The sequence below is a fragment of the Chiloscyllium plagiosum genome, unplaced genomic scaffold, assembly GCF_037043375.1.
Source record: "Chiloscyllium plagiosum isolate Xiang-an unplaced genomic scaffold, Cpla_swu_hap1 HiC_scaffold_4, whole genome shotgun sequence".
In the NCBI taxonomy this organism is placed as follows: Eukaryota; Metazoa; Chordata; class Chondrichthyes; order Orectolobiformes; family Hemiscylliidae; genus Chiloscyllium; species Chiloscyllium plagiosum.
Genome location: NW_028270142.1, coordinates 53490335 through 53511444, shown reverse-complemented (window position 1 = coordinate 53511444; position 21110 = coordinate 53490335). Strand labels below are relative to the sequence as shown.

Below are 21110 nucleotides of genomic sequence, written 5' to 3'. Positions count from 1 at the left end.
CCCCATCCTCGGGAAAAGACAACTACCATTAACACTATCTATACCCCTCATGATTTTATAAACTTCTATAAGATATCTTCTCAACCTCCTATGCTCCAGTGAAAAAAGTCCTAGCCTGGATGACAGTGTTGTAAGAGTGTTGAGAAGACATCCAAAATACCTAAATGGCTATGACAAAGTTAGTCAGTGAACAAATCTTTCAACCTGAGGCTATCTACATTAATGGAGTTGGTAGCTTGTGAGAGATGGACAATTCTTTGCCATTAGAACTAGTTTCATCATTTGGATGTCTGAAGAGGTTGCCTATCTTTCACTGGTGTAAATCAACCAGGTTCAATGATAGAGTAGACATTTTAAGCATGTGAATGAAGATATGTTAATGAAAGTGCAAGGTAATTTACAATTATGTGTCACATATGTGCCCTCAGTAAGTTTCTATCTCTCCTTGTTGTGAAAAGATCACCCGATATTCTGAGAAAATTACCAGGAGATGCAGAAAATCCTTCACGAAGTTAAGCTTTTATTTGCAAACAAAAGCTGTGGCAGTCAGAAAATGTCTTCCCTGTCTGCCCATACATTCTCGGGGCCTCTCCAGTTGTTTTATAAATTCTCAAGGATCGGGTTCGCAGGAGAGTAGTCTGACACAGACCAGGAGAAAAGAACTGAGAGACGAGTTTGCTAGAATATAAGTATTTTATTCCCCGCAGTGTCGCCTCAACCAGGTCTCGTACTTACAACGGGTCTGGTTTATACTCACTCTACATGTTACCGGAACTGGGAGCCGTCAGTTCTCGTAGAGCGGTTGCCAACAACCCACGCTCAGCGGTTAAACGTAACCCGGAGCAGACTCTACCGAACTGGGGACTTTCCCAGCTTATATACTCTTTCGAGATCTAAACATTCATGCGAACAACAGGGCAAGACTCTTTACGAGTTTCAGCTGGAACCAATTAAGCTTGCAACATCCTGTTTGACAGTGTCTGTTCCTTATCAAGGCTGGTAGCATAAACACCATAAGCAACACATTCCATTCCGGCAACATATTCATGCGAACAACAGGGCAAGACTAAGCAACACCTTCCATTCTGGTAACATATTCATAATAAGATCCACACATGTATTGGGACATAATTTTAACCCTTTCACCACATTCCACTGATTGGCCCAATACATGTGTTACATCATGCCCATATATATCTTTTCCAACAAGCGTCTACGTACACGCCAAATATACAAGCAAGTCAGGATATTACAGCATGTTACGATCACCAGGACTCCTACCAGGATCGAAATGTTCCAAGGATTCATCAGCACTTTCCACTGCACCTTGGTAAAGTGGTGAGCACTGCTATAATTGGTTAACAGATAGGTCTGATTCTGCTATTGCCACTGATAGACATTTGAGAGGCATCCCGAGAACGGTACTGTGGGAAGCGTAGGATGTGGGTTATTGGTAGCCACACAGAGCGTGTGTGGCCCAATCTGCCACATCATGTCCCTTGGAGTTTCAACAGTCCATTCGCACAGGGCCGTTCCCTTAGTCAAGCAAGGGTCCCGATATCTGTCCATCAGTAGGCAAGTTTTTCCCTATCAGTCTGTTCACAAGCGGACAGATCATAGGTAATATTGGTATCTGGGCTAAACCACTGCTCCCTTGTCTTCAGAAAATAATATCCAGAAGATGTAATTACTGGTAATACATAATATCGACAGACCGTAACAGTGTGGGTTACATTCATGGTAACAAAGTATCCTCTACACATAGTTGTATTACACCATGTTTTCTCTGGATGTGTCATCATCCACAGTTTCTCGGATACATTCCATATTCCCCTCCAAGCTTGTACATTAGGGGATGTTACCGTGCGCAAGAATCGTTCTTTCTGCATCTGTGCATGCAACATGTTAATACGACAGGCAGTCCAATTTAACTGAGCTGTAATGTTCTCAAACAGTTCCTGGGTGGCACCCCAGACATCTAGTTCCCATTGCAGGGATTGTATCAATATTTTAGCTGTTTCTCCTTGAGTCATCATTACAGATGGCATCCATCTTCCAATGGTGTGCAGCCCTTGTGAAGTAGCCTGTCCTGTGTTGGATAATTTAGTACGGGTTACCTCAGAGTCAATAGCATTTGAGATACCCATGACAGTTCCTGCACCTCCCAGTAGAGTGTCATACCATGCACGCCGCCTCCTCTTATGTTGGCATTCTGGGATAGCCGGCAGCCGCACCTGCCAGTGAACATCAGTGTGTAGTACTGCCTGGGCCATCTGCTGACAAGTTGACATAATGGGAGCCAACTGCGTGCGGTGCGCGTCAGAGACGTTAGGGCGCACCAAGATCAGCCATAACATTCGAGTCCGGTTTTGAATAACTGTTCCATTGCTGATCCAGATGTCCTCATCTCCAGTCGTGATGTTCCATCGTGTCCCGTTTGAGCTTTCACATTCACGAGCGGTTATATTCCAATGACACATATTCACCGTTGCATTCAACATCAATGTACAGTTAGGGGTTATCAAAGTTACATTTCTCCCCTTATAACATCGTACACAAGTATACATTTGACAATCACTCGTGAGATCTAAAATTGTACACCATTGATTTGCCGCGCACTTAAAATCATCTTGCTGTCGTTCCTCACTACTAATTTTCCAACCTACATTTTGTTTCGATAAGGGTACCAACGACTGAGCTGGCACACTCCTCCAGACTGATTCCCCAGGATACATAATGGTGACCAGACTGTCTTTTCCTTGGGCTCTGCCGGTTTGGGGGGACCAGTTGTCTGGCGTACCCATACCTTGGCCCCCTTAGTGTCAGTAGACCCAAATCCCCCCGTCCCACGCTCAGTAACCTTAACGGGAGCTCCCCTCTCTTCCACCGTTGTAAGGTTACATGGTTTAATAACTAATTGTGCTATTCTGTCTCCCTTCTGTATCACATAAGGTTCAGATGTGATGTTGACCAGGACTACTCCCAATTCTCCTTGGTAGTCCGCGTCAATTACTCCTGCCATTACATCAATCCCCTTTAGTGACAATCCCGATCGCGGGAGGATATGCCCATAGGTTCCAGGGGGACAAATCAATCCTAATCCGGTCTTAATCACCGTAGGTTTTTGTTGGACCAAAGTCTGTGTAGTTAACGCTCGTAAGTCCAGTCCAGCCGAAGCCGGTGTGGCCCTTACGGGAATATTAGCTTCCTTAGCAAATTTCCACATTTTAATAGGCTGTGCCTTTGGGGTATCACACACCCGTATCATCCGATTCAAGGGCGTCACCCCGTTTCCCAATGGGTGGTTATTAATTTGCTTTACTACCCGAATCAATTGTTTCTTCCAACCTGTTAAATTATTACATCCTCCTGCCTTTGGCAGGGAGGATTTTAGAAGCCCGTTCATTCGTTCAATAAGTCCCGCAGCTTGCGGATGGTAGGGCACGTGATAAATCCATTCCACATGGTTATCATGACACCACTGCTTCACCATCCCTCCTGTGAAATGGGAGCCATTGTCACTCTGGACCTGTATGGGCAATCCATAAAATTGTTCGATCAAATCTAAACACCGTAAGGTAGCCTGTTGGTTGTTATGTCGACAGGGATGGGCTACCAAAACCCCAGACATAGTGTCCACAGCTGTACATATATGGTTACATCCTTGTGAGGAAGGTAATGGACCCACAAAGTCCATTTGCCAGCTCTGTCCCGGTCCCTCTCCTCGGTGTATATGTCCCATCATATGTTGGGGCACTCCCTGCCGTTGATGCTGACACTGCTCACACTGGTTTACTGCAGTCTTAACATCATCTACCATAAGATCTATTCCTCGGTCTCGAGCCCATTGCAAGGTTCCTTGCACTCCCCAGTGCCCAGCCTTAAGGTGTGCCCATCTAGCTAGGTCCACTGAGGTGCCCCTTTGCACATTCATGGTTCGGACGATACCATCCACATATCGATTATGTAGAGCTTCCACATCATTTCGAGATGTATGGGCATCTACGTGGGTGATGTATATAACCAGGTGTTGAGCTTTTTCCCATATATCTTCCCATAACTGTTTACCCCATACTTCCCTATTTTGGATCATCCACTGATTGGCCTGCCAAGTTGGCATCCATTGTGTCATGCCGTTAACCACTGACCAAGGGTCAGAAAACAAATAAACTCCCATGACCCCCGCTTGCATGACCACCATATGTACTGCTTTTAATTCTGCCCACTGACTACTTTTCCCCTCGCCTAGTTCTTCTAGGGTTATACCTTGTTTCGGATTAAAAGCAGCAGCTTTCCATCTACGTTGTCCTGCCTTCCATTGGGCTGACCCATCTACAAACCAAGCCGTGGTTTGTTCATCCAGGGTCAGTTCATCATACCGTTTGCCCATCTTGACGGGTGATTCTTTATACTCAATCACCTCAAACCGCTTTTCCCCTTCCTCAGGGGCCTCCGCCACTTGCTCATGCAGGACTGACACTCCCTTTTGTCCAGTCCGCACTCTTTCTGACAGGTACCATTTCCATTTGATAATGCTGCTCTCTTGGGCGGTTCCTATCCTGTGGGTAATGGGGTCACTGAGTACCCACGGGAGGATAGGAATAGCTGTTCTCATGATCACTTCATGTCCAATAGTTAGAGCTTCAGTTTCCACCAAGCTCCAGTAACATGATAACAATTGTTTCTCAAAGGGGGTGTATCGTTCCCCTGCCGGGGGCAATTTCCGGGACCAAAATCCCAATTGCGCAGGAGGCTGAGCCCGCGGTAATTCATGCATAATTGCCTCCCCCTGTTCATTCCGTATGGGATTCCCTTCCCCATCTAACATTACTTCCCGCTGCACCGGGAGGCGTCTCTGGACTTGTTTTCTCCTAACTACTGGTTTAGCCTGGAGTACGGGTGGGTCATCTTCATACTGATCATCTGAATCTCCCCAAATATTTCCATCCCAATGGTCGATATCCCATCGATCCCCATTATTTAACTGGGCTACAAACGCCCGTACTTGTACTGGGTCCGGGGTTCGAGGGACCTTCCTTTTCTCTTTCCGTTTCTTAGCAGACAGATACATAATAGTTCGTCCTGCTAGTTCAGTTAATGCTGTCAATTCAGCCTTTAACTTCATAATTTCCTGCCTCAACATAGAGGCATCTCCCGAACTGAGTCCCTGCTCATGTTTCAGGAGGGCTAATTCTGCTTCAGCTTTTTGGCGCTTGTCTGACTGTTGTCTACAAGCCGCCGCACATGCCCACATCCTCCGCTGTACCCCAGGCAAGGGGTTCTTCGCCAGGACTGAGATCTTCTCAAGGGTGGACAGCAGCGACACTGGGGTTCCTACGCCCTCGGCTTCCCAGTTTTCCGGTCGCCCCCCACCATTTGCCCACATCCTCCGCTGTACCCCAGGCAAGGGGTTTTTCGGCAGGACTGAGATCCTCTCAAGGGTAGACAGCAGCGACACTGGGGTTCCTACGCCCTCGGCTTCCCAGTTTTCCGGTCGCCCCCCACCATTCCTCAAACAAACTGCCACGTCATGCCACGGTCCCTGCCATCCCGGGACGGTTGGGACCTCCACAGTTTGTTCTTCTGGTTTCTTAGTCCTTTTCCCAAACATTGTTCTGTATCAAAATCTCTCCCCAATTGCGATTGATCCTGCCGACTACGCCAAAATGTTTTATAAATTCTCAAGGATCGGGTTCGCAGGAGAGTAGTCTGACACAGACCAGGAGAAAAGAACTGAGAGACGAGTTTGCTAGAATATAAGTATTTTATTCCCCGCAGTGTCGCCTCAACCAGGTCTCGTACTTACAACAGGTCTGGTTTATACTCACTCTACATGTTACCGGAACTGGGAGCCGTCAGTTCTCGTAGAGCGGTTGCCAACAACCCACGCTCGGCGGTTAAACGTAACCCGGAGCAGACTCTACCGAACTGGGGACTTTCCCAGCTTATATACTCTTTCGAGATCTAAACATTCATGCGAACAACAGGGCAAGACTCTTTACGAGTTTCAGCTGGAACCAATTAAGCTTGCAACATCCTGTTTGACAGTGTCTGTTCCTTATCAAGGCTGGTAGCATAAACACCATAAGCAACACATTCCATTCCGGCAACATATTCATGCGAACAACAGGGCAAGACTAAGCAACACCTTCCATTCCGGTAACATATTCATAATAAGATCCACACATGTATTGGGACATAATTTTAACCCTTTCACCACACCAGTTTATACTTTTCTAGTTCCTTATATGGTGTCATTAGCATAACCGATCATACTAGCTTGTTTTGTTTTTCTAAACTAATCATCTGCCACGCTGCTTTGCTATTTTATACTTAACCTATCACATTACACCACTACCATCTTAGCATCTATCATGTGATTTAACAAGCCTATCGTAGTGTGCCACCATTATCTGTTATGAGTCCAGCTATTGCTCATCTGTAACATGCATTACTGCACTAAGTTAACTCAATAACTGCCAAATTAACTTCCATGTATTCCATATCCTCTCCTCTGTTGTAGGCTCTTGGTCAATCACTCTGGGTTGTAGCCTCACGATCCTTGGCTTCAACCACTGAAGGCACTGGAGTCCGAGACAGGAAGAGGTGGAGGAGCCTGACAACACAAGAGTGTCCTGGTAAGATTCCATGGGCCCTATAAGTTCCTTGTCATCTTTATGGGTGTTTAATGGCACAATCATGTTGCTCTGAGAGGAAGGGACACTTAGAGTGATATTGAGGACTCACCTCCACCTCTTACTGAGTCTTTCTTGCTGAGCACTTATAACTAATGTGATAGAATGCAGGTTAATGAGCTTATCCTGCACCCACGAAGAATGCTGAACCTGGGTTTCTAAGATAGTCACCAAACTGTCCCTGCAGACAGCCAAATACATGCATGCTGGAGCCAGCATAATATTGATGACATTGGAGGTCTCCTCCACCCTTCAATTTCACTTACTGCTGTATTAATGAAAAACATACTTTTGCGTTTTCCCCCCCCCCACTGAGACCTATATCTAATTGTGAGTACTTTGCAATATTATATTCTTAACAAATATTTTCAGCCCTCTCACCATTCTCAGGGCCTTAATTGATGGTGGCTTGTAGATGATGTTCCTGTCCAGACTTGATTATTGAAATAGCAAATGGAGATGACTAGCTCACATGTACCAACTGATTCTATTATTGACTTTTTCTGGAACTTCCCAGTCATGTTTAAAGAAAGGAAAATCTCACTCATTCAATCAACTTATTGTATCACCTTTAGAGAGATCTCCCACTAAGAGCTGAACAAGTAAATGACCCAAATCCTTTTTCATAAGGCTACAGACTCACTGACCTATAGCACTGTAAGTATTATCTATTTTCAAAGGGCACTTTGTACTATATAACTCAATTTAGTTGTAGATAAACATTAGAAATAACCATCTCCAAGTAAGTGGAATCCATATACCTCATTTGTGTTACATTTAGAAAACACAAAAATATTATTATTTGGTGTGCATTTAGAAAACAAAACCAAGAAGAAACCAGCATTACAAGCAAATAGGCCAAGAGGAGTAGTAGCAAACAAACGATTACAGGAATCCAAATGTTCCCACAATACAGAAAATAGAAGAAAGATTTCTTCACAGACTATTTTTCTCCAAGTTATCTAGGTTCACTTACACAGATTTAAACCCACATTATGTGAAGACTATTTCAAATCTGAATGGCTGTTGGGATCAGATAAATTAAGGAAATGCCTAAATTCAAACATAGGAAAAGCACAGGTTTCATTTAGGAACAGCACAGAGTCAACAGAATAAACTCTAAAATAATGTTTAAAGCTAAAAAGTAGAAAAGGAACATTAAGTATAATGTTGAGAACAAAGAAGGATGGATACCAATTCGCTTGCAAGTAGTTGAAAGCCAAGAATCTCTCAATTGAATCCAAACTTTTTAAACACACAATGCAGCTATGACTCGCAGACCAAGCAATTGCAGCACTGAGCATGCAATCTGTGGAGATATAGATAGCTGTTGGTTATAAGAGGCTTCAGAGGGTCAATACATCTGGTTTATCTGAAGAGAACCATAAAGATTCTGCCAAGATATGGAAAGTGTCAGAAAATCAGTTGCATTTAAGTCACAACTTAAGAATTCGCCACCTCGACTTTATATCCTACAGGCAAAAGGTATAAGAATCAATAGATGAACTCATCAATAGATGCAGTAACAAGGACAATGAATGTGACTTTTCAGAGACTGTGCTGGATAAGGGAGTTGGTAATTACCTCAATATCTAACGAACCATTTCAAAAAGACCTCTTAGGAAAACTAAAATGTCATCACTTTGATTTAGTGCTAGCAGATTACAGCAAATCTGAAGCCACTATGATGGAATGAAGCCAAAATATCGAAAACTAACTGGAAGCATTAGCTGAAGCAAATATTATTGACACTGTAGGCAGGACAAGCAAAACAAGCAGGCTGTATTGCAAGTGAGGTCTACTTCACTTACAGAAGCTGTGCCACATTCCAATAACTGTAAGGCATTCAGTATGAAAGGGCCTACTTATGCAAGGACTCTGGCTCTGAAGATGCCATCAGGCTACCACAGGGCACAGCCTAAGAGAATACAGGTGTAGCAGTACTTTTTCTTCCTTTATTCTTTCATGGGATGTCGGCATCATGTTTGTTCCCCATCCATTATTTCCCTTGAAATGAGTGACTTTTTAGGCCATTGCAGAGGGTGGTAAGGAGTCACCCACATTGCTGTGGACTGTAATCACATAGGCCAGCCTGGGTGAGAACAATAGATTTCCTTTTGGGACACAAAAGTTGATAGCAAAGGCAGCTCCAGAGTGGAGCAATTACAAACAGGATGGACAACAGGCTTCCCACATAATGAATGTAATACATTGTGTGGACAAAGTCAACTAACTAGTCAAAGTTCCAAAGTATGTACCAAAATCATTGGAATTCAATGGTACAAGTGACACTTTCAAAATTAACTGCATACAATAGGTGCATTGGTACCTTAACAATGCAGTTTCGTATATAAACCAGAGGTGGACACTGCAAGGGCTTTATTTCCCCCTTCAATTCTATCTTGAGTTAATCCCTGCCTTCCCCTTCACCTTTAATTTACGTAAGCATTGCTCGCTCTCGGATTTGCTTGTCACTATTTCCTTGGCTACATGGGAGATCTTCCCAGTGGTGGAATAGTAATAAAGTTATTTATACTTGGTGTTTTTACTGTGTCTTGCACCTACACGCACACACATATGGGTGCTGGAAATATAAGCACAACCACTGTACAGCAGTAAGAAAAAACAAATAAACCACATATATCTTACCTGGTAGATATTAGCAGACCATCATTGGCAGGACGACCAACTTGTACTGCTATTACCATTCTGACTACCTATGAGATTACTAATGGCAGCAGAAGAGACCAACAATATTCTAATTAAGTCAGATCAAGATTTGCAATAATTGAATCTGGCTTTTGGGCATTTTCTCTCTTGGTCTATGTTACGCTTGCCAACTTGCTGTGAGGATGGCTGTGCTAACCTATTGCAGCTGCAGTTGGGCTTAGATGTTCTGGATGAAAGTGCATAATGGTTAGGATACAGAAACAATGGGTAGCATCAATGTGTGAAGAATCGGTAATGACGGGAAGACCTGAGCCATTATTCCAAGATGTATCCTGCCAACTGTGACCCTCCTCCTCGAAAGTATGAAGGAACTCTGCATTAGAGAAGTGTCCTCCTCTTAAACTGCAACAGCACTTCTTTGTGACCTGCTTCATGAAAAACTGAAATCAATTGATCTTCCCACAATATTTCTTACAGCGGTGAACATCACCACAGTCTTTACAGTACTAATTTCAGTCAATGAAGTGGTTTACTAGTTAACTTTTAGTCTTTCTGGAGCCATGATTTTAAACCAGCATGTGATAAGGAGTGGGGGATGGTGCCCTCCTTGTGGGATAATGTAAGTTTATTTATAGTGAGAGACTTTTATGATTGAAGACAGCAGATTAGTTGGATCAGCCATGGGAAATGCAAGGTTAAAGGGATAGGGTAAGGGGATGCTCTTCAGGTCAGTACAGACTCAATGGGCTGAATGGCTTGCTTCCATATTGTAAAGGTTCTATGAATCTAGACTATTATGCTGAAATAATGATCTCTTAATTAGCCAAAAGCTAGAAGTATCACATAAACGCACTCGCTGAAGCCGTGTATGTTCAGTCTCTTCTTACTTTAACACAAAATGAACAAAAGTATAACCTTTAATAACAAAATATCTAACAATTATGTGCTTTTAAACTCACTAATACAGTAGAAAGTGACTCCAACCTTCCTGATATCTTTAACAGAAGAGCAAATAATTGACAAACCATGTATCTTACTCTGCAAATTATGAATCAGATTTGTTAAAAGTAGAATTAGAACATACTCAAAATATTTTGTAAGGTTACAAAAACATTCTTACAGATCAGATTTCAAAACAATAAAAATCTTTAAATTCTATCCACTCTAACTTGTACCTTGAATCAATGTTTATGTTGCAAAATATATAGTTAAATTTGGGTATTCATGGTATCCTTCGTCACAGAGAACATATTTTAAGGGGAATTAAATAATTTGATGCAGAAGATATTCTTAAAATTGTTATTAAAGCACCAAGAAATACATTTTAAATTCTGTATACAATTTTATTTCTAGACAATTTCACTAAATTAATATATCTTTTAAAGTATACACTGATACATTTCATTCTTGTAAAAAGTATTTATCTTAACAGTTTGTATAAATAATTGTATGCTGAATCACTATGATTAACAACAGCTTTTCATTTTCACTCATGCAGAAAGTGCATCTGTAGTCTTGTAGTATTTATCTTGCCTGCAAAAAAAAATATAATTTTCGGTAGTTAAAATTTGAAAGTACAGTTCAAAATGTGAACTTATTCAAATTATTATACACACTATTTAATAAATATAGATCACTTCTCAGTTTGCAGAAGTATCTCTGTTGCAGAAGATACAGAGATGACACTATCATAATGTCATAACTTCTAAACATCAGCATTGATATTAGTACTCTGGCAGGGTAAGCTGGAAGATAAAATAGAACTGGTAGGTGTACTGTGCTTAGATTTTCAGAAGATAAGGTGAAAATGTTGACAACATCTCAATTGAAAATGTAGGTGCTGAACAAATGAGCAGTGTCGTGATAGATAAAGAAGACATGGGAAAAAGACTGGCAGAACTCCAGGTAGAGAAGTCGCTAGGCCAAATGGGATACATCCTAGATTGCTGAGAGGGGTAAGGGGGCAAATTGTGGAGTAACTTACAGAAAGTTCCCATGCCTCTCTGAACACACGATTAGTCCCGGGGGACTGGAGAACTACAAGTGTGATGCCATAAAAAGGGCAAAGAATAACAGAAAATTGCAGACCTGTCAGTTTGATATCAGTAAGTGGGAAACTGATGGAAGCCATAATTTGGGATAGATAAATATACACAAAGAAAAGTAAGTTAATACTAGATAGTCAACATGGCTTTGTCAAGGGAAGGTCATGTATAACACATTTGAGTTCTTTGACAAGGTGATGCAGGCAGCGGATGAGGGTACTGCTATGGATGTTGCATATTTGGAGTTTCAGAAAGCATTTATTACGGTGCCACATGGCAGATTAGAAGTGTTTGAGATTGATGACTTCTTGGCAACATAAATTAGATGTTGGCTAAAAGATAGGAAACAGAGGGTAGATATAGATGGGTATTTCTCTGACTGGAGACAAATTGAAAGTCATATTGTCCAAGTCACTTCACCTCACGAAGGAGAAGTACTCCGAAATCTTGTGATTTCAAATAAACCTATTGGACAATAACCTGGTCTCATACGACTTCTGACTTTGTCCCCCCAGTCTAACACTGGCACCTCCACATCAGACTGCAAGAGCATGGATCCATAAACGTGTGCAGGACCAAATGCCTGACTAACTGTGGCCAATTCCTTGGATTGCAATTGGACATGTTTGTTATATAGGTAGTTGAGGGATGCTGCCTCTTTAAAAGAGCTGGTCTGGTGACCCAGAGGGACAGAGCTCGTGTCCGGTTTATATCCAGCTGTGGAGGCATGAGCAACGTCAATACAGTATTGCTGTTTAGATTTGTCATTTGTCTACCTGGTAAATAATTGCTGGTTCCAAATGAAGCACCAACATAACGTAATGAGAGTGGAATTGCGCAAACTTGTGTGCGAACACCTTTCATCTGGAGGAAACATTCTCAGATTTCAGAAAAGTTGTGAAGTAATGTTGAGGAAAGTGGTTGCGAGGGGACTTGGACTGAAGTCCCCACCAGGAAAGAAGGTACTCACCGGGGAGCGGGCCAAGAGTGGTGGTCATGGGGGGACTCAGGCTGATTGCTGAAGAAGAAAGTATGCACTCAGAGCTACCAAAGCTGTCATGGAGCGTGGTCATGAGGGTACTCGGGCTATGGGTGATGCCACGGAGGAACGGTATGCTAGCACAGCCGATCCGGAGCAGTCAACACGGAGAGTGTTCACTCAGGGGATTTGGGCTGTGAATGGCTACTAGACTCAAGTGTTGAGAAAAATGTCCAGCAGCAGGATAAACAAAACGGTTGGCCAATTTGGGCAATCAGATAGCTTGAAGAAGATCAGAAAATCAGACTTTATGCATGGAATGCTTTAATTTGTTCTTAAAGGTGAACGAGGTGACTGAGGACATCATGGTACCCCAAAAGTACCATCCAGAAGAAGACTTTCGCAATTTTAAGGGGTCTGGTACAATCAGAGAAACCCGCTAAGAAGATATTTCACATTTTTGAAAATTATTTCAAACCTGAGCTGCTGATAATGGTGGAACTTTTCCGTTTTCACAGCATGAAGGAGAGTCCATAGCCTAAATTTGTAGCCATCTTAAAGGGGTTAGTGGAACATTGCAAATTTGGAAGGTTTCTTCAAAGATGCCTTGAGGGCCCGTTTGGTTTGTGCCCTTCAAAATGTAGCCATCCAACTAAAGCTACTAACAAGGAGACCTGGATTTCAAAGCAGCTTTCGAAGTTGTTACCTCAATGGAGTTCGCCGTCAGCGAGGCAACCCAGTTGGCTGATGGCACCTGGGTATATAAAGTACTGGAAATTTGGTAAAGCGCAGTATCAACTGTAGAATGCTGCTAATGTAGCAAGACTGCCCACAAGGAGTCCATGTATTAGACCTGAGAGGCCCAGTGCTGCAGGTGTAAGTAAGTGGGTCATATTGTCCAAAATTGCCAATTGGAACCCAAATGAAAGAAGGGATTACCAATTCTGAGAACAAAGCACAAGGTACATGTTGCCAGCTGGGGAGTAGACAAAGAATCAGGTGGATCTGTGGAAGAAGCAGAAGGCCTAAAGTCAGCAGATTTTTGATTAAACGCACTGTCGGTATGTGGTGAAGCTGATCATTTCTGGGTTCTTCCCAAAGTACAGGGGAAGACTGTAAAAATAGAAGAGATATGGGCACAGTAAAGTCCCTCATTCTGTCTATAGGGAGAAGTTGAGGGCATTACCAATGAAGCCTGCCAAAGTTTGGGTGAAGATTTGTAGCTCGGGTGCTCGTTGTTGTGGTTCTGTTCGCCGAGCTGGAAATTTTTGTTGCAAATGTTTCGTTCCCTGTCTAGGTGACATCCTCAGTGCTTGGGAGTCTCCTGTGAAGCGCTTCTGTGGTGTTTCCTCCGGCATTTATAGTGGCCTGTCCCTGCCGCTTCCGGTTGTCAGTTTCAGCTGTCCGCTGTAGTGGCCGGTATATTGGAGGCTCCCAAGCACTGAGGATGTCACCTGGACAGGGGACGAAAAGTTTGCAACAAAAATTTCCAGCTCGGCGAACAGAACCACAACAACGAAGCCTGCCAAGATTATACTACGACATTTACTAGGAACAAGTGATGCCTCTGAAAGGCTATATTCTGGTGAAAGTACAGTTAAGGGATCAGTGTGCAGAATTACCATTTTATGCAGTAAAAGGCAAATATCTTGCATTATTCGGACACTAGGTTGCAAAACTTAAGGTGAACTGGAGCATAGTTAATAAGCTGGCAGATTCAAATATGAGTTTGTAAGAGATCCTGGACAAGTACAAAGATGTCTTCGAAGGAGAAAACGAAAGGAGTCAAAATTAAATTACAACTGAAGCCAGAAGCCTAGGAGTCTGAAGCATGTTCAGTACCATATGCCATCTGATCTAAAGTGGAGGCTGAGCTGGGCGAATATGGGAGACTTGGAACCAGTCTCATGAATGGGCCACTTCCATTACTCTGGTCTTAAAAAACAGATGACATGGTGAGGATTTGTAGTGACCTTAAGGTCATATCCAACCCAGCCCTGAGTGCTGATCAATACCTCTTCCACTCATTCAATGGACCAGGGATGAGCGGGGTGGGGAAGAGAATTCCAAAAAATGGATTTGTCGCAATGGAGTCTCAGCCGCCACTGACAATAGTGACACATAGGAGGCTTTTCCATAACAAACGACTTCCTTTTAGCGCGTCACATCTGTTCCAGAGGACCAAGGATCAAATATTAAGTGGGTTGCCAGGAGCCCAGAGTTATTTGGACAATATTTTGATTACTGGATCCTCCAAAGAGGATTTCAACAATTTGGAAGGAATCCTAAAAAGATTGCAAAGAGAGAAATGCAAGTTTTTAAAAGACCCCATAGAGTACCTGGAACATGTAATTATGGTGAGGGGCTGCAGAAGGTGCCCAAGATGTAGAGTATCATGAAGGCCCCTAGATGAGAGAATGTGATCAACTGAGATTGTTCTTGGGACTTGTAAATTATTATGGTAAGTTCATGTCTCATCTGGCAACCTTGCTAAAACTCCTGCATCTGTTGCTGGTAAAATGGAGGCCACAGAAATGGACCCAGGAATGAGAGATGGCACACCAAGATATGAAGCAAGCCTAAAAAATGTCAGACTTGTTCACACATTTCGACCTGAAGTTGCCGCCATAGTTATTGTGTTAAGCCTTGCCTTATGGGATTTTTACCAAATGGAGAAGAACGATAGTGTTTGCATCAAGATCATTAATGAAGCCAAAGGAGAATTATGCTCAAATTGAAAAAGAAGGCATTAAGAAGTTATACCACTTCTTTTATGCCAGGCCATTCACACTACTGACTGACCACAGACTTCCAACATTCATTATTTTCTTGCACACAGAAATCCATCAATGGCAGCAGCACGACTGCTGAGATGGGCACTGGCTCTGTCAGTCTACTCATAATATCAAATAGTGACAGGCGGAGAAGTACAACAATGCAGATGCTTTGTCAAGGTTACCATTATCTTGAAGTAAATATGTTCCTGACTGGAACCTTAAAATTATGTACTTTTCCCAGGGAGACAAGGTACCAGTGTCAATGAATCAGGTACAGAACACAACCTGGAATAACCCAGCTTTGAGCCTATTGGCAGGCTTAATCCAGAAGGGAAGGACTTGTCATAGAGACAGTCCAGAATTATACCCTTACAGATGTTGTCCATATCAAATGGGTGTTTAATGTAGGGAATGTAATTTCTCCCCTATAAGATGGGAGGTGCACAAGTGGAACAAGTGCACCAAGGGCATCCCTCCAAATGACCCGAGGTGGCGGACATGAAGTCGGTATCAGCGGATGCAGCAATAGACCAACTGGATGAAACATATACAACAACTACAACAGAAATTGCTGAAAAAGGTCAATAGATCTGGCAGCATCTATGGTGAGAAATCAGAGTTAATGTTTTGGGTTGAGTGATCCTTCCTCAGAATTGGATGAAATTCTGACCACGTGACAAACAGCCAGACAGAGCTTGGGTCCAGTCTAGAATGGGCTGTGGAGATGTGAACATTGTCAATTGTGTGTTTCTGCTCAGATTTACCATGTGTCTGGCTCCATGTCAACGCTAAAACAATCTTCATAAATAAGGTATCTGGCTGTCCCTCAGTACAAAGTGATCCGGAAGATGCAGACAAATCCTAGCTGTCCCTCAGATACAAAGTAGATGCTTGAAGTCCTGACGTTGGGGCTGAGTTAGTCCAAGAGCAACCATAATATTGTTGTGAGGCTGGCACTTTGCTTGTACCAAATGGAGTCAAGTGTCCAGGAAAAGTGTAGTCATTGACCATGGAGGGTCTTTGGAGAAATGATGGAGAAGTTAGAGTCGAAAAGTACAGCAGGTCAGGCAGCATCTGAGGAGCAGGAGAGTTGACATTTCAGGCATAAGCCCTTCATCAGGAACACGGAGGGTCCTTGTTCAGAAGCGGTTCCATGTAAACAGAAACTAGAGGGCTAACACAGCTTATTTTAAAATTCATTCACAGGATGAGGGTATTGCTGGCTAGGCAGCATTTCTTGCCTATCCTTAATTGCCCAGTGGACAGTTAAGAGTCAACCAGATTTCTGTGGGTGTGAAGTCACATGTAGGCCAGACCAGATAAGGATGGCAGTTCCCTTCCCTAAAGGACATTTGTGAACCAGATGGCTTCTTCCTGACAATCAGCAATGAATTCATGGTTATCAATAGATTCTTAATTCCAGTTATTTATTGAATTCAAATTCCATTGCCTCCCGTAGCAAGATTTGAACCCAGTCACCAGAATTTTACTTGGATCTCTGGATTAACAGTTCAGCGACAAAACCACTGAACAATTGCCTCCCCTCTGTCCCAAAAAGCAGCAATGCAGTCTGTTTTTGCACTGAGTTTCTGATTGTGAAGAGAAAGATTAGAAGCAAGATGTTAATATGGCAATTTGGGGTATTAATGGAATGTAAATGCATGGAGATAGTAAGCTTCTAGTCACTGGAGGGTGCCATTCTAAACTCGCCATTTAAGATTTGAGGATTAAAGTGGATATGTTTATCTTTAACATGGAGATTCTGAGTTTTTTCACTCTTACACTATTTAGTCATCGCACTTAACATGATGCTTGACACATCAGGGAAGGAAAGTTATACCCCCATGAAACCACTGTCAAATGTTACAAAAATCCATCTGGCTCATGGATGCTCTTCAAAGCGTCATAGAGGTGTACAGCACAGAAACAGACCCTTCTGTCCAACTCGTTCATGCCGACCAGATATCCCAACCCAACCTAGTCTCACCTGCCATCACCTGACCCATATCCCTCCAAACCCTTCCTATTCATATACCCATTCACATGCCTTTTAAATGTTGCAATTGTACCAGCCTCCACCACTTCCTCTGGAAGCCCATTCCACACACACACCACTCTACATGAAAAAGTTGCCTCTTAGGTCTCTTTCATATCTTCCTCCTCTCACCTTAAACCTCTGTCCTCCAGTTCTGGACTCCCCACCCAAGGGAAAAGACCTTGCCTATCCATGGCCCTCATGATTTTATAAACCTATAAGGTCACCCTTCACAGGTGATTATTTCGATAGTCTATCAGTACAATTTTAAATATTGCACAAATTCAGGTTATACTAATAGAGTCATAGAGTCCTACAGCATGGAAATAGGTCCTTTGCCCAAACTGGTCCATACTGACCAAAATGTCCATCCACACTAACCCCATTTCCCTGCACCTGGCCCACATCCCTCTAAACCCTTCCTATCCATGTATTTGCCCAAATATCTTTTAAATATTGTTAATGCACCAGCCTCAACCACTTCCGCTGGCAGTCCATTCCATATGTATACCACCCTCTGCATAAAAAAAGCTGCCTTTTATTCCATCCCCCTTTTTTTTAAGAGATATTTTAATTGAAAAGTTAACATATTTTTAGAAGTTTACAGATAAAAAAAAACCCAAGTATAAACATTGATATACAATTAAATCTTAAATAAATAACCAAAATTTAACAAAATAAAAGATACCGAGAGAAAAAAAACAAAACTCAACTAACTACTAATCTAACCTACAACTAACCAGAGTATATAATTAAGTGTCTTACATTATTCAAAGAAGAGAGAAAAAAAACGACGGATAACACAGAAATTGGGTAGTGAGATACATGCTCAGAATGTATTAACATCAAATCGTAACAAAACCCATATTCGTGCGGGATTCCTCGACCAAGGGGCCCCGGAGCAGCCAGGTTCGCCATCTCAATTAAATAAAAGCCCTTGTTAGGATGGCCGAAATATCTGTATTTGTGTAATTTACGGAATAATGCGGCCTTTTGGTGCACCATATTTGTAAGGAAGTCAAGGGGAATACATTTTAAGATTAATCTGTGCCAATTCGAAAGTCCAGGGGGGCCCTCAACAAGCTAGTTTACCAAAATATTTTTCCTTGCACAGAAAGAGAGAATAGAAAATAATCTCTTCCCGTGCATATCCAGGGAGGGTAAGTTCGAAAAGCCCAAAAGGAGAGATATAGGGTCCACTCTAATTTCCATTCCTAAGATTTCTGTCAGAGCACTTGCTACTTTAGTCCAATATCTATGGATCTTATGACAATGACAATGACAATCTTATGACACGGATCTTATAAGCAATGTACAAAAGTGTCCACCTCTATTTTACATTTGGGACACATTGGCAAAATTTAAGGCAGGAGCATCTCCAATCGGTCCGGTGCTATATGGGCCCTATGAAGTATCTTCAACTGAATGGCCTGAGTTCTGTTGCAGATGGTGATTCTTCTGACGTTTTCCCAAATGTCATTCCACGTTTCTATTGAGATTTCTAGTCCCAAATCCTGATCCCATGTTTTAAGCAGATTGTCCATATCTCTCGATACTTCATCATGTAATAAATGATAAATAGTGCTGACGGAAGATACCCCCATTGGCCATAGCACTCTACGTTCTCTATCTGATTTATAAAGACTATCTCATAGCGTAGTCTTCTTCTGTATGTAGTCTCGAATTTAGAAGTATCGAAAGAGGTCTCCATTAGGCAATCCAAATTTCTGACGCAGCTGTTCAAAAGACATCAGTACCCCTTCTTTAAACAGATCCCCTAAATATGAGATACCCCTGGATCTCCAGAGTTTGAAAGTGACATCTGTAAGCCCCAGTTGAAACCCCCATGCTCCCACTATCGGAGTATAGGGGGCTGTTTTATGTGAGTTGCCCTCATTTTGCCACATTATATTCCAAGCTTTAATTGCGTTTAGTATTATAGGGTTTTTACATTGATCCGTAATGATTTTCCTCTTGTCTGAAAATAAAAAGGTTAATAAGTGGGCATTTTACTTGAGAAGCCTCGATGTCCAGCCAGATTGATTGTGGGTCACCCAAGACCCAACCGGCTATGTAACTTAATAGGGAACTTAACTGATATTCCTAAAATCTGGGAAATCTAAGCCTCCCCTTGCCTGTGGAAGCTGTTGCTTCTTCAGCTTAATGAGGGGCCGTCTGTGATTCCAGATAAAGGAACCCAACCAGCCATATAATTTACGTAGTGCCAGCCTCGGCAGCATCACCGGAAGCATTCTCATAGGGTATAGGAGACGGGGCAGGACATTCATTTTAATTAGTGCTATTCTACCTAACCAGGAAATTGGAAGGTCTCCCCATTGCTGGAGGTCCTGCCTTATCCTTTCCAGTAAATGCACAAAGTTAGCCTTGTATAGCTGACCAAATACTGGGGTAAAAAAAATGCCTAAATATAAGAAACCGTCCAGAGACCACCGAAAGGGAAAGTGGGATCCGTCCAATAAGTGGGACATACTACCAGGCCACCCATTGGCATAGCCTCCGATTTTGAGAAATTAATTTTATAGCCTGAAAATACACGAAATGTATTAATAACTTGGATTAAACGAGGCACGGACATCAAAGGATTACTGAGAAATAGAAGAACATCATCTGCATAAAGGGTACATAGAACATAGACATAGAACATAGAACAATACAGCACAGAACAGGCCCTTCGGCCCACGATATTGTGCCAAACATTTGTCCTAGCTTAAGCACCCATCCATGTACCTATCCAATTGCCACTTAAAGTTTGCCAATGATTCTGACTCTGCCACTCCCACAGGCAGCGCATTCCATGCCCCCACCACTCTCTGGGTAAAGAACCTACCCCTGACATCTCCCCTATACCTTCCACCCTTCACCTTAAATTTATGTCCCCTTGTAACACTCTGTTGTACCCGGGGAAAAAGTTTCTGATCGTCTACTCTATCTATTCCCCTGATCATCTTATACACCTCTATCAAGTCACCCCTCATCCTTCTCCGTTCCAATGAGAAAAGGCTTAGCACGCTCAACCTATCCTCGTACGACCTATTCTCCATTCCAGGCAACATCCTGGTAAATCTTCTCTGCACCCTCTCCAAAGCTTCCACATCTTTCCTAAAGTGAGGCGACCAGAACTGCACACAGTACTCCAAATGTGGCCTAACCAAAGTCCTGTACAGCTGCAACATCACTTCACGACTCTTGAATTCAATCCCTCTGCTAATGAATGCTAATACACCATAGGCCTTCTTACAAGCTCTATCCACCTGAACATAGACCCTAAGATCCCTCTGCTCCTCCACCTTACTCAGAACCCTACCGTTAACCCTGTATTCCGCATTCTTATTTGTCCTTCCAAAATGGACAACCTCACACTTGACTCGGTTGAACTCCATCTGCCACTCCTCAGCCCAGCTCTGCATCATATCCAAGTCCCTTTGCAGCCGACAACAGCCCTCCTCACTATCCACAACTCCACCAATCTTCGTATCATCTGCAAATTTACAGACCCACCCTTCGACTTCCTCTTCCAAGTCATTAATAAAAATTACAAACAGCAGAGGACCCAGAACTGATCCCTGCGGAACTCCACTTGTAACTGGGCTCCAGGCTGAATATTTACCATCTACCACCACTCTCTGACTTCGACCGGTTAGCCAGTTTTCTATCCAACTGGCCAAATTTCCCTCTATCCAACTGGCCAAATTTCCCTCTATCCCATGCCCCTGACTTTCCGCATAAGCCTACCATGCGGAACCTTATCAAATGCCTTACTAAAATCCATGTACACTACATCCACTGCTCTACCCTCATCCACATGCTTGGTTACCTCCTCAAAGAATTCAATAAGACTTGTAAGGCAAGATCTACCCTTCACAAATCCGTGCTGGCTGTCCCTAATCA

At 42.7% G+C, this 21110-nt stretch overlaps 2 protein-coding genes across 6 annotated transcripts in view; both read right to left on the bottom strand.

Moving 5' to 3' along the window:
* Positions 1 to 1176: 1176 nt before the first annotated feature.
* LOC148150143 (uncharacterized) lies at positions 1177 to 5796 on the bottom strand. Its single transcript, XM_087985866.1, is given in 4 exon segments — positions 1177 to 1589; positions 1592 to 2540; positions 3194 to 5341; positions 5459 to 5796. Coding segments are annotated over 4 exon segments (3663 nt in total). The 5' UTR covers positions 5612 to 5796.
* A 4624-nt stretch (positions 5797 to 10420) lies between these two features.
* LOC122549185 (cancer-associated gene 1 protein homolog) overlaps positions 10421 to 21110 on the bottom strand; it is a 129802-nt gene continuing 119112 nt past the window's right edge. For all 5 annotated transcript variants that reach the window (XM_087985831.1, XM_087985832.1, XM_087985834.1 and 2 more), the window contains one exon: positions 10421 to 10898. The gene's annotated coding sequence lies outside the window, so the exon portion shown is untranslated. The remainder of the gene's footprint in view (positions 10899 to 21110) is intronic.